Source organism: Drosophila montana, unplaced genomic scaffold (genome assembly GCF_035044405.1).
Source record: "Drosophila montana isolate Dmon_TW-CO22-7 unplaced genomic scaffold, ASM3504440v1 contig_3848_1, whole genome shotgun sequence".
Classification (NCBI taxonomy): Eukaryota; Metazoa; Arthropoda; class Insecta; order Diptera; family Drosophilidae; genus Drosophila; species Drosophila montana.
The window spans coordinates 4,943,961-4,957,841 of record NW_026998720.1 but is presented as its reverse complement, the minus strand read 5'-3'; the positions used below and the strand labels follow the sequence as shown (position 1 = coordinate 4,957,841).

Here is a 13,881-nt window from a genome sequence, read left to right as displayed (position 1 = left end):
TTGCTACAAACTGGAAAGAAGAGGAGAAAGAAACCAGCATAGCTCTTTCTACTCTAGTACAGGGTATAAATGACATTAACATTGAAATTCAGTTTTTGGGCGCGTTCAGGCATTTGCATAATGACCATGCAGGCAATGACAATGGCATTATACAATGCCACATTTGCTCGATTTTGATTTTGATACAAATACATACACATATATGTATGTACACATATACACGTATGTATTTGTATGCAATGGAATCGAATTTCGTTTTACGATTTCATTTTGGGACATGTCAGAAACGTTGTCAATTTATGTATGCGAAATGCCGCGACAGTTGAAGACGCCTGCAACCCCTAAACCAGCCCTGCTGCAGGGTACGGGAGGCAGGCGGCCAGAGGGGGTGGGTGTTGGCAAATGGCTCATGTGAGTGCAGTGTACACTGTGCACTTGACTTGAGGCTGACACTGGCAGTTTCTACAGTCAAGCGGCGTCTATTGTGCCAGCATTTTGATTGCCATGGCGACAGACAAGCGCTTTTAGGAGCGGCGTTTTATGATCGCCTCTGACACTTGGGCTTTGATGACACAAGGCAGATACACACACATAAAGAGAGAGAGAGGGAGGGAGAAAGGGGGGAGAGATAGAGACAGCCAAGCAATCAGTCAGCCAAAGTTAAAGTTAAAATCGCCAGCCATGAAAAGTGCCTGTTAAAACATTATGACACCAAGACCCAAGTCCAAGTGCCAGCCATCAAAATTTGTATATATATGTGTATATAACATATATATAAGATAACATAAGTCGAACAAATACTTTGATGTAATGACTGCGCTGTGGAAATATTTAAAGACAGAAGCTCTTTGCTGAGATGATTTATCTGAAAGCAAAGTTACAATTCCCAGCGGTCTGCGAGCATTTCAAGAATTGAAAGCATCAGCGGCAACTGTTTAGCACCAGGTCCAAAAAACGCTGTCAATAAACATAATGCGATTGCTCAAAACTAAGACTAAAGGATACCCTATAGCTTTGAACTAAGTACAAGGCCTTGCGAGTCTAGGGTCGGTGGCAAACTGTGTTGATGATAGAACCGGGAGAATATTGAAATACCTGAACAGTAGAATACAAACATGTTTCACCAATTTTCCACCATTGCAGATGGAATTTTTCAAAATGCCGTCGTAGGGATTACACATACGTACCCTCTTACTTACCAGCTTAATAGCTATAGGGTATAAAAACAGAAGCTTATCGGCCGTAAATTGCTGTAAAGGCGTAACAAGAAAATGAAAGCATCGTGCACTTGGAAATGGAATTGGTAGTGGAAATGGAAATGGGAATGGAGGTGTGAGCATGGACATGAGAATGAGAACAAGAATCGGCACGCGCAAACCCTGACACGTGCCCTTAACCGCACACGAAACAGACACACACACACACACACTTACACACGCTCTCTAATTCACACGCACAACCACCCACATACGCACACACAGTCGAGTGTTGAAAATGAAATTGAAAACTGTTAAATAAATCGCTAGCAAATGCTGCTGCTCTGCTCAGGGCGAAAACAGAGCATTTGCCCAGACGAATGGGCAAACAGAATGACAAACAGACAGATGGATAGACAGTTCCAGACACAGGGCAAGGGCAAAGGGGTATGCAGGTGTGCGGTCGCGCGGCTGCAGATGTGGATGTGAATGTGAATGTGGCACTGGCTAAGAGCAACACTTGAGGCGCACACTCAACTTTAATTTGGCGCCACAAGACACAGGATATGGGAGGCATTGGTACCAGGAGCCAGGCGCCAGGATCTGGAGCCCAGTTGCAGAGGCAGACGTGATTGGATTTTTATATTCAATATAAAAAGGATTATATGGCATTTGTATTGGCGCAGTCACTGAAAGTTCATAATAATTGGAAAAGTTAAGACCGCCAGACAAGGCTACACGCGCACTCCCACAAGCACACACACACGCACACACACACAACCATCTACCGCACACTCCCCACCAAGCAACAGACACATATACAAAATCAATTTTAAGCTCGAACAGCGCCACAAATAGCTCTAAAAATAGGCATAGATCCTGGTGTCCAGCCTGTTCTCCATGCACTTCCGGTGTGGAAACACTTGAGAAATGCCGCAAATGAGCTCATGCGTGCGAAAATGTCGGAAAAACAAACGTGTTATATGGAAACCCAAATCAATATCAATCGAAGCATAACCAGATTTGACGTGAGTAATTTTTCGGGCGGCGGAAACAGCTGAATCCTAAAACAAACAGTTAACTGCAGACTTTTTGGTATATTGCAGAGCACCTTTAAAGTGTGGAGCATTATTAATTAATTGAGTTCATTGCACTGCGAACAGCTGAGTTTAGTGTGCTAGTCATTGTAAAAGCATCTTCAATGTTCAATGTTGTTCTGCTCATTAATTTTTCCGGGCTTCAAAGTTCTCATTCTCTACTCCGCCTAGGGTGAGAAAGTCTTAGCCTGCTTTTAGCTGTATTCCAGCATGTACTCCAGAACACCTTCTAGCAGACTTGTAGGGCTCGCAAAGTCTGCCATGTCCTACTAGATAATCTGGGATCATCCGAAGTGCATTTCAGCTCATGCTTAGATATTTTACTATTCGTTTTTTTCTAATGTCATCTAGAAGTTTTTTTCTATGGCTTATCCGAAATAGTTGCCAGTATTCCTTCCGCGTTTCTTTACGAATCATTAGGCTCACTCGACTTATTGCCAGTCCAAAAGGGTGCATTTGTTTCGTGCTTGCAAATAATTCTTAAAAAAGCTGAACACTCAGTTGTTTGCGTCACTTTCGAGGGCGGGAAGTGTCAGACGCAGCTATCTATTGCTTCCCCTAGCCCATCTACAGGCTAATCGGACAAGCAACCTCTGTAACCTTGTCTTACATATATGCAAAGTAGCCCGATTTATGTATGCAATAGTGTACTAATTGTTCTGAAATTAAGTTTAAGCAATTCGCGTCAACTTGAGACCTATAAGAAGCTCAAATGATCACAAGGCTATGCCCAAGTACATTTTTTTCATTAATTGTTGTTGCTTCTTTTCATTGCTCCTAGATTTGAACCGGCCACCTGCCGTTTGTTCCACACACAGGCACATGACGTCAAGTGCCCAGCGTACACTTCTATGGATGCGTTGTTGTTGATGTTTTTCATAGCAACTTTGACCACCGTTTGCCTCCATTTGGAGGTCGTATATTCCAAAGTCTCGACCCAACAAGAAATTTCAGTAAAAATTGCAGCTAAGGACAAAGGAAAATTTCTTCTGATTATGTCTAGCAAAATGACGCAAAAGCAACAAAACTTTTCTTTCCCTCATTTCAAAATAATGATCAAATTTAAATGGGTTTTCTCGCTGTAAAAGATTCCATGTTAATAGACGTTAGTATATATATTTTTTTTATCCTTTTTAAAACATTTCTATCTAGTGTAATTTAATAACAAGCTCCCAAACAATTATTCAGCTACTTAACAGAAATTGTGAATACCAGGAAATATTTGAATATTTAAGCACTTTGATTGTAAAAACTCGAGTTATTAATGGTAATGCTTAGCCACTTAAGGGCAGCCATTAGGCCTTATTTTAAGCATTGTCACGGTCATATGCTCACCCTCCAAACTCACTCTCTGTTCCCCCCCCAAAGAGCTGGGCTGAGCTCATCTAATGGCTCTGGTGGCAATTTCAAGTGCTCGACAGTTTAATGGACATTGCCAGTATTTATTGTATTTGTATATATGGGAAAGGATGGCACAAATTAACTGGCCAAGCTGACGCACACCAGCAAGGACTTCGGCACTAATAGCTATTGACCAGCAGGATCGGGGTCGGGGTTGGCGTCGGCGGAGTGGGGCCGGGGTCTATTAAACTAAATGACTTACCTCGGGTATATCATCTGGCACCTTTCCCATCCACGAGAGCGAGAGTATTGTACAGTCGCATTTTGTATTGATGTTACGTTCAAAGTGTAAATGCATTTTACGAGTTCGAGCGCCGTTTCTGCTTCCGCCAGAGAACAATGCACTGGACAACTACTTTGTTGTTATTCTTGTTGTTATTGTTGTTGTTGGTGTGGCGTCTCCGTCTTCGTCTCTGCCTCTTCCGCTGCTGCTACTGATTTACGCCACGCACATGTTGCTAGATAAGAGTTGAGAAATGGGCGTTGTTGATTATCGTTTTAGTTCAACAGGCCAATAACTAATTTACAATAAAAGCTAATGCCATGGAAGCTGCCTTATCAGTGAGCTGCCAGTGACGTGTGTGTGGGTGTGGGTTTGGCGGTGTTTGTATGTGTGTGGGTGCATTGTGTGTGTCTTGTGGCATATGCTTGCCTTTCAGCTCGCCATCTCTCATAGGGGTTGACAAATTGCAGCACGCAGCCAACATAATTTGAAGCACACTTTCCAGAACACGAACCTCGCACGCTAATTGGATATTAGTGGTAAGTGCACGAAGTTGCCCCAGGCTACAGCAGAAGCACCAGCAGAAGCACCAGCAGCAGCATCAGCAGGACATGTGCATGTCCTATCTCGCATTTGCCATAGCAAAGCAAACCCACGCACACAAACAAAATATGCGTTCAAGTTTGCGCATTTTCATATTTTAAAAAATTCCAGAAATTGTTTGAAGCTGCTCACTTGAGATACGCTACAAAAGGGCATTTATATGTATACCATATATGTTTACTTTGATCCATATAAACAAACAAGTCCATATAGCAATGACCATCCAGCTAGTCCCTTAGTTTTAAAGCTATCTTTATGTAATTTATGCAGTTCATATGTTAGGAACGGTATTATCGGATCCCTATATCATATTGTTGCTGTCGGAAAAATCGCGCGTAAAGAAAATTGCCCAAGAGCAGTCCAAATATATCGACTACAAAAAAAAAAGACTTATTTGTTTAAATTCCCAACCTAGACCTCAAATCGGCTAATGAGCCAACTAAAAATATCTTAACCAATCTTGAGAATCAGGTGTTTTATGATGTTCCTTGGAAAAGAATTTCAACGCGGAAAATCAACCACATCTTTGACCCTTTTTTTCCCAAAGAGGAATGGATAATCCGAAAAGTGTGAAACACTCCTCAAATAAATTTGAACAAAGCTTTTCGATAATGATATTGAGGCCAATCGAATGGTAAGAAAAAAATTTTCATGCAAACGTTTTTAACGATTTTTCCACACTTGCGGGTGGAATTTTCCAAAAACCCTGTCTTAACGTAGCCTCCATCAATTAGGGTAACTACATTTCAAATTTTAGCTTTCCATCTCTTCGATTTGGGCTGTGCGTTGATCACCAATCAGTCAGTCAATCACTCAGTTTGACAGTCAATCAGTCAGCCAGTCAGTCAGTCGCTCAATCAATCAGTCAGTCAGGCCAAACAGTTTGATATATAGAGATAACTTAATGCTATATATATAGTGTGTATATATATAGTATGTATTCTCATTCCACATCAACAGCCAAGTCGACCCAGCTATGTCCGTATGTATGTACGTCCTGTACGTCCATACACCTCAGAGACTATACAAGCTAGAGACTTGAAATTTAAAAACTTTATTTAATTTAATAGAAAAATTAAATCTATATGCTATCGTTGAAAATTCATATCGAATACTCTTTTTTTTACATAACCCGGAGCTAATATCAGCCAGAGATGGTTTGTAGACTGTCCTATAGTATATACTCCTGACTAGAGTACTCTTAAGTCTGCAAGGATATATAATACTCGGCATAGCGAGCACAAATTTGTCTTCTGCCTTTAATAACGCAGAAAGTTATCAACTGTAGCTGGCACCCATTCTCCTCCTTTCACTCAACCAGCACTGTCTATCACTTAGTACGACAATGTTTCAAAATATGCTTGAATAATTGATAAGCTGCTGATGCTGCTGTCCTGCTGCTGTCCTGTTGTGTGTGTGCGTGTGTGTGTGTGTCTTGGCAGTAAGTCAATATCAACATTTGTCTTGGGCCACACGTCTTGCCAATGGCAACGCATACACTTCAATTAGGTCGTGCGCTTTGTTTGATTGAATTTGTCATATGATATACCATTTTTGATTGCGTATACGCCTGGGGGTGTGCTGGCTAAAGAGCCACATAAAAACCCCCATTCTCCAGGCACTACACAACCACCCCTCCCCCCCTGTCTACACAGTCAGTCAGCAACCGGAATGATATTTAGAAATGTTGACAGCAGCTTTGGGAGCTACTGAGAACTTTTGTTGTTGCCTTTTGTACATAAATCGCTGCCAGCTTGCATATTGATAAAAGCCAACTAGTTTTTCGGCCCACACTCCTATTAAATTTAAATTCATTTACAAGGGAAGTACGTTGTTAGCCTACGCTCGTTAGTACCCCTCCACAGCCCGCCTGTGTCAAACAATCAAAGGCAGAAGCAACGCGAATGCTACGAATGATTACACGTATGCCACGAGCCATATTTTGTACGTGTTATTTAAGCCACTTTTATACACGGGGCACACACACAGACATACACCAACACACACATGTACAAGCTTACACACCCACACACACACACACACTACGCAGGCAGACCTTTGTTAGCAGCTTTATAATTTCCACACAAACTGCTTCAGTCTCATAATCTCGCTCCCTCCATCTCTTTCTCACACTCCCCTAGCGTACCATCTATTTCTTCCTCCCTCCGCGCTCCACCCCCCTCTCCTGTCTATCGCTTTGAGTTGTGTTCCGGGCTGTTCTAATGCATAAAAGCTGGCAAAATTCATGAGCGCCGTCGAAGAACTGTCCAAGTGTCAAGCAGTCGCAAATAGCCTGAGACACTTGCCACTTGTCACGTGCAACTGCTGCAGGTATGCGGCATAACATGCATTGTGCATTTAACCAGCAACAACAACAGCAACAACAGGACGCCAACAAGCAACAACTAACGACAAACTGCATTCAACCTTGTCCTTGGCTATTTTGGGTGTCCAGGAAAAATGCCAAAAATGGGCGCGAGCTAAATACAGTAGAAACCTGACAAACGAACAGCTAAGTGAGCGAACAACTTTTTTAGATGGTCAACTTTTCGCATTCGATAAGGCAAGTAAGAACGACTAGCCGAAGACTTGCAGCTATGCGAGCAAAAAAGCTTTATTATTATCACTTAAGAGTAATTTATGTGTCTTTACTCTCTTTATTGGTTATTTCAGCGACTTCTCTTCAAACGTTCGCTCAAGTGCGCTTTTACTGTATTGCGCGACGCTCGGAAGTAGGCAACAACAAAAATGTTTTCCCGCGACGCTCATAAGTAGGCAACACTTTTTTGTCGCGGCCTTGCCATTAAAAGTTAATTATGTGGAAACACTGTCGCACACCAAGACACACATACACACATATAATCCTCTAGATTAAAGGCAAGCAAAGTTGCACATTAGTTTTGCTTGCTCTGAAGCCCTCTCTCTTTCTATTTCTCGTTCACTCTCACTCTTATTTTCTCTAACTTTCTCCGCTGCTGCAATTAAACTGCCAAAATGGGATTAAGCATACGCCCCATTGTACGCACGCGTTTAAGGCGCTTATGTTGCTGTTGTTGTTGCCATTGTTGTTGTTGTTTCTTTTTGTCCGTCGCAATTGTGTGGGACCCAGTAAAAAGCCAAGTTAAGCGACTTCATTGGCGCCTTTTGACCCTCAAAATCACTATTATGCTACTATTATGCTATTATGCTATTAAGCTATTTAGCTTGCAAATGGGAAGATTCTATTGAATTAGCAGAAAAAATTAAATTTAAAACAAATAAATATAAAAAAATATATGAATAAATCAATTTTGAATTTTAAATGTTTTTTTAAGAAAATTTATGTTTAAAATGATTTTTTCTTAAATCGATCAAAAATTGTGCGACCTGCCTCTAACATTTTTTTTAGTCATATATATTTCTTTTTTATCGAAAACTAAACACATTTTGTCAGCGTAGAATCCTGTAATAATCAATAAACAAGAAATATATGTCTTAAAGATCGAACAATAGCATTTGCTAATGCGTGTATGTTTAAAGAGTCCAGTCGTAAATATTGATTTGGGTTCATTTATTTAATTTCTTTTCGGTTCGTATCGTGCAATAATCTACAAACAAAGTGTTTGTTATTACCTTTATAAGAATCGTTATCATCTCAGAGTCAAACCAAATGCATGATTCAAATTTGCAACACAAATTGTATTGGAAATTCAAAATAAATATAAAAAGTATTTTTCTTTGATATAGGAATAGTTGATGGAAACTAAAAGAGTGTAAGAGCGAAGTGGAAAAAGATCAGGATTAATGATTGTTTTCAATTATTTGGACTAGGTAATCGAACAATTCTAAGGAATAGTTCTTTCGAAGTTCTCCGTCACATGTCTTTTGCCACAGGAGATAAGATCCGACCAATTAAAAATAATAATAATAATTCTAATCGTCTAGTAACAACAAAACAATTTTTACATAACATAACATTTTTGTATTGCTCAATCTTAGACAATAGCATCTAAGAAGATCTCAATACGCTGATGAAAATAATAAAATCAAAATATTACCTAAAATAAAAAAAATAAAAATTAAATTATTGAAAATTTTAATTAATTTACAATTTATATACGCTTATGACTTTGTGTCTGACGGAATAATAGGAATTTGGAATTTTAATTTAATTTGGCAGCTATTTAATATATATCATTTGATTTATATGGTGTTTGCTATCCATTTTTAAGTAACCTTTTAATTTAATATCAACAGAATGTGTCAGTTCTTAAGTTGTCGTTGAAATAGTTTGCTTATGTCGGGATCTGACCATTATAAAATAAGATATATCAGTCATATAAATAAACGGTCAAAAATGAAATTCCTTTATTCTTTCTCTTTTTTTTTCAAGATATCTTGATAAAACTCAGAATTTACGAGTCTTAACAAGTTCTTTATAAAATTGCAAAATCTGTCGAAGTACCATATAACCACAGCTCTATAAATACAATTGATAAAAATATAAGTTTTTGTGGGAAGAACATTTTTTTTTTTAGATTTCTTGACCATCCGTTTCAACATATCTGCAAAGTCGTATCAAAGTGGTTTATATCATGAGATTTATGGGAATAATCAGTTGGTATAAAGCCAAATGCATGATTTTTATTAAAGATTTATTATAATTATATTTTATTATAGTATTTAATCTACCGCCAGAGGCAGTTCCTTCGTGTTTTTATTTTATTTACTCCTTAGACTTGGCATATTAATTGTTGTCGAGTTTGGATTAAATTTACGGGGCAGGATAAACTCGCAGAGCGTGTTTGATTTTTTGTTTTGAATTTTTTATATTGTTTTTTGTTGTTGCTGCTGTTGATGATGACAACATGTCAAGCGAGGCATGCCGAGCCGTGTCCTTGAGCTGCTTTAAACTAGTTCAGCTCTGCGTAATGAAAATGCAGCCATGCATAACAAAACATGGGGCAAAGGCAACAGCAACATCAGAAACAACAACAACAGCACGTTTGTAGAGCATTACGTGTGCGTTGTTATTGTTCACGTCTTCGTTGCATGTTGCCACAGAATTCTAAGATGTCAGGCACCTCGACAAGAATCTTACTCTTGTGCTGTCCTACTCGCACGTCATCTCCCGCCGCCTGCCAGCCCACTCTCTCCCTCTCTCTTTCTTTCGACCTGCCATTTTGGTCTCAGGTTGCGCCTTTATGCATAATTATCTTAACTTTTGCTCCGGCTGTTGTTGTTGTTGTATTTTCTCTTTGTAGTTGTTGTTGTTGTTGTCCCTCAAAGGAGTTCAAAGCGCTGCCGAGTTGGGCTAAAAATGGCCCCAAGTGCTAATTTGCAATCGCTTGAAGTACGCTTACAGTTAGTTCTCATTTCATGTTCGTAGTTGAAGTTTTCCTTTAGGCTTTCATTAGCCACACGCCAGCGCACACAAGATATTTGCGATATACAGTAAAAAATCTGTTGAATGGACCTGGTTTCCTTATGTCCTGATACAGGTTGATGTCCACTTTTAAGAAACGTGAAAGAAATAAGAAAAACCTAAGAAAACGTGGAGAAAATCTATCCATTGGAGACTCGCTCGCTTTGCTGTTTTCCGTTATACCAAGCTTATAATTCTCAACATGTAAAGGCTTTCATGGAGAGACAAAGTGCTTGCAAAAATAAAGTCAGTAGAAGTGTTGTAGAATCAGGAGCTTCTATTTCGTTGATGCAATTTTCCTAAGAATTTTTATTTCTACGTAAAAGCGAAACAAAAGATGGGCATTACAAAAACTTGACCGGTCAAGGATATGTCGTTGCAAGAGAGCTCTCCGTTAATAGAGCTTTCACAGTGCAATTAACGCGTTGCATGCACTTAATTGGCGCACTTGAAGCTAGCCAATAGCCAAAACGCTCAGCTAGCCAAGAAGAACCCAAAAAAATAAAAATAAAAAAAAAACCTGCAAGACAAAAGAAAGCAATAAAGTTTTGCATAAATGACGAAATAAATGACAGCAAAGCAAAACAATTCTGGCAAATACAATAACAACGCAGAGGGGGAACGCTCGTTGTTCCTGCTGGGGTGTTTAGCTTGGGGTTGGGTGTTTATTGTGTGTGTGTGTGTTTCTCGGGTAGGTTAAATACGTTGTGCTCTGAGCTTTGCGGACTAAGCGTACTGGGAAATATAAAAGCTGACGGCCTCTTTGTTGTTGTTGTGGTTGTTGTTGCTGCTGCTGCTGGCTCTTGTTTATAGACTTTATGCGGGGGCGGCGGTGGCGGCGTCGTATAATTTGTTTCTACTTTAACCAAACTCAACCCCTGTCCCATGTCACAATGCCGCAAGTTGAAAAATTGTGCGCCTCAGCGGCGCTAACAACGCACACAAATAAACACAATTGCGTTTTGTTGTTGTTGAGTGAATACGCTACAGAATACCCTGTAATCTTTGTATCAATTAAGTTCATGTGTGCAAAGAGGCAGCAATATACAATTCCAATAAAAAAAAACTAAAAAGAAATTTTTAATAATCTTTGCGAAGCGTGAAAGAGAGAAGAAAGTGGGCGTGGCGCAATTACTTTTGGCTCAAACTGTCAAAGGAGCCATCTTTGGTCTACATTCCAAATTCGATGATGCGAGTAATAGAACTGTAGGAGAAATAGTATATACATAGTATATATCTAAACAACAATTGCGAAACTACCTACCTACATATGTATATACTTTATCTTACGGAATTCTTTTAATCCAGTAAAAATTCTTTTTTGCAAGCTATGCATATTCATTACCGCATACCCTATTATTTTTAGGTTTGCAAATGCCTTGTTAGTCATTTGAAGCTTAAACTCGTTACTAATTACAACGCGTAAAGCAACAAAATTGTGTTAACCATTTGCCATTTATCACACAGGGCATCTCATAGTTCGGCAAATTCCATTTTTAATCATTCTCCGTGTGGGGCATGTTCATTGACAAATACATCAGCAAAACTAAACAATTTTTACATTTCGCTGTTTTTGGCTGTGCAATGCAAATAACCAAAATGCTGAACAGCAACAGTAAAAACAACAACATTGTGACGCCGCTTATTGCCATTGGCAAAAATATTGGCAAAACATTTGCTGCCAACCGCGAGAGGGCGCGGGATGCGCCCGCCTGCCCACACATTGCACTTGAACTTGCCACAGAAACCGCCAAACGACGCCGCGACGACGTCCTCCGCGACGCAACGTAAATTATATAATGCAACAACAAAAATCAGATACAACACAAAATGCAAGCAACATCAAAAATAAATAAAACAAATGTAACGACCTCGAGAGCAAGCAACAACAACAATAAAAAGAACAACGCAACAAATTTAAAAATAATTTCTCAAAGAGAACGCGGAAAAAAGCGGATCAAGAGCAAGAAATGGCGGCCATGCGTTAGCGTCAGCTGCGGCGTCGGCGTCGCCGCTATCGTTAGCAGCGTCATTGAAATTATGCAAAGCGAAAAATTGCCGGACGCATCGTGTGTGTGCATGTGCATACACATGCAAATTATTATTTGGCAGCTCCCCCTGCTGACTGCATGCTAAATGCCGCTTCAATGTGTATTTTGTGTCTTAAAATTTGAGCTTACGGCACGCATTAAAATTACAGCCGTATTTGTTGTTGTTGTTATTTCTGCCGTGTAGCCTTTTTATAGACTTGTGTGGGCCCCCTCCCCGGCTAATGTGTTGAAGAGTAAAAGAATGCCAATGCCAATCGATTTTCGTTGTAAGGTTGCGGGGATTAATCGAAAAACGTGCTTGAAACACGTTCCTTAAAATATTAGTCAAAAGCAAGGTATGTACAAGTAAGGGCGATAAGTGCTAATAAAAGTCCGTTAATAATGGAGGAAAAAGGTAGGTAGTGACAGCGCGAAGTTTATTTCCTCGTAGCCAACAGCAACAAAAACTACAACACACCCGCACCGCATGTATAGACATTCGGTTCTGTCTGTCTGTGGCTGCGGGCAAATCCACCACCCAAAATCTCAACTGAGCTGCTGATGCTGATGCCACACAAAGCTGCATTGTAACAAAATTCCGCAACTTACCTGCGACGACGATTGCGACCGCAGTTGCTCCGGTTGCTTCTTTCCTGCCGTTCGCTTTAGCCAATCTAATTATCGTTTGCAGCACTTAAGTTTTGTGTTTTGGCAATCGTTAAAGCTAATGTTCTATATATTGGATTTTTTTTTTATTTTTTTCAGTGTTTCACACACTGGCACGGACACATTCACTCACACGCACACACACACACACACACTAGCACGCACATGCAGCGGCACAGACGCGAATAACCGTTAGCAATTAACAGCAGGCACCGTGCACCTCGAGTTCCGAGCATCGACTGCTCGAACGGCTCTGCAGGAATATACTAGTGGGGAAGCCAGCTCTACGTCGCTGAGCGAAGAGCGCGCATGCGCTTCGCATTTCAATTTCTTATCACTGAAACCGCAAATGTTACTGTCAAACTAACGGAATTTACGCGCTTTTGTGTACGTTCGTCGCGCTGTTTGTAAGCGTATTGATTTTTTGACTCACTCCTCAATGATATGTTTAAAAAGGCCGGCGCTATTTATTTGCGTGAGTTTTCAATTTGCACTCAATGCGCCGCACTCAAGAGCATCTAAAAAAATACTACTTTCAGTCAGAAAATAACACTAATTTAAATAAAAACCTACGCGGCCTCTTTGTGTTAGCTGTTCGCTTGCGTTTGTAACGCTTGCGAGGGCTGCACTAACGAACAAGCCGTTTAGTAGCCTCTTGTTCGCTGAACTAGCTCGATAACATATGTTGGCTGACTGACTGTTCTCACTCTTTATATTGCAATTCAAAAAGTAACATTTTACTGAGTTCTTCATATGTTTGAGCATTCAATGAAATGCACTTTATACTAATTCAAAATTGACGTTAGAGATGTAAGAGGAAAAATACGTGAACCGTATTATTTTTATTGACTACGGTGTGAGAGATTCTTGAGTACCCTGAACCATAACAAAATTCGAGGGCTGCATAGGCACTGCAATGTTTACTATATTTGTGGATTGTATAATTAACTTAACAGCATGCTAAGAGCTTAGACATATTTTAAAATTTCTAACCATGCTCACAACATAAGATCCGCAAAATTTAATTTTAAAAATTCTAATTAATGTTAATAAAATGGTTAAACACACGTCCAATTCCCTTTTAAATTCAGTCAAAAGCAGCTCTTCGCGCGAAGCAGTTGAATTTCCAGCTTATTTTTGGACAATATTCCAATCCAAACAGTATTTTATTCGAACAACACAGTGCATATACTGAAGGAAAGTAACTATCGCAAAGTTATATTTACTTTTGCTGAGATATAACCTCTTTATGTTTTTCACA

At 39.8% G+C, this 13,881-nt stretch overlaps 1 protein-coding gene and 1 long non-coding RNA gene across 3 annotated transcripts in view; one reads left to right on the top strand and one right to left on the bottom strand.

Annotated features, from left to right (window-relative positions):
• Tusp (WD40 superfamily protein Tusp) overlaps window positions 1-12,843 on the bottom strand; it is a 40,674-nt gene extending 27,831 nt beyond the window's left edge. For both annotated transcript variants that reach the window (XM_064697153.1, XM_064697154.1), the window contains exons 1-2: window positions 12,564-12,843; window positions 3,897-4,152 (exon numbers count right to left, since the gene is read on the bottom strand). In XM_064697153.1, coding sequence (XP_064553223.1) covers window positions 3,897-3,992 — 96 coding nt within the window. In that variant the 5' untranslated portion in view covers window positions 3,993-4,152; window positions 12,564-12,843. The remainder of the gene's footprint in view (window positions 1-3,896; window positions 4,153-12,563) is intronic.
• A 117-nt stretch (window positions 12,844-12,960) lies between these two features.
• On the top strand, window positions 12,961-13,687 carry LOC135438736 (uncharacterized). The gene is made up of 2 exons (XR_010437920.1): window positions 12,961-13,095; window positions 13,160-13,687. It is a non-coding gene; the product is annotated as an uncharacterized LOC135438736 (long non-coding RNA).
• Window positions 13,688-13,881: the final 194 nt, after the last annotated feature.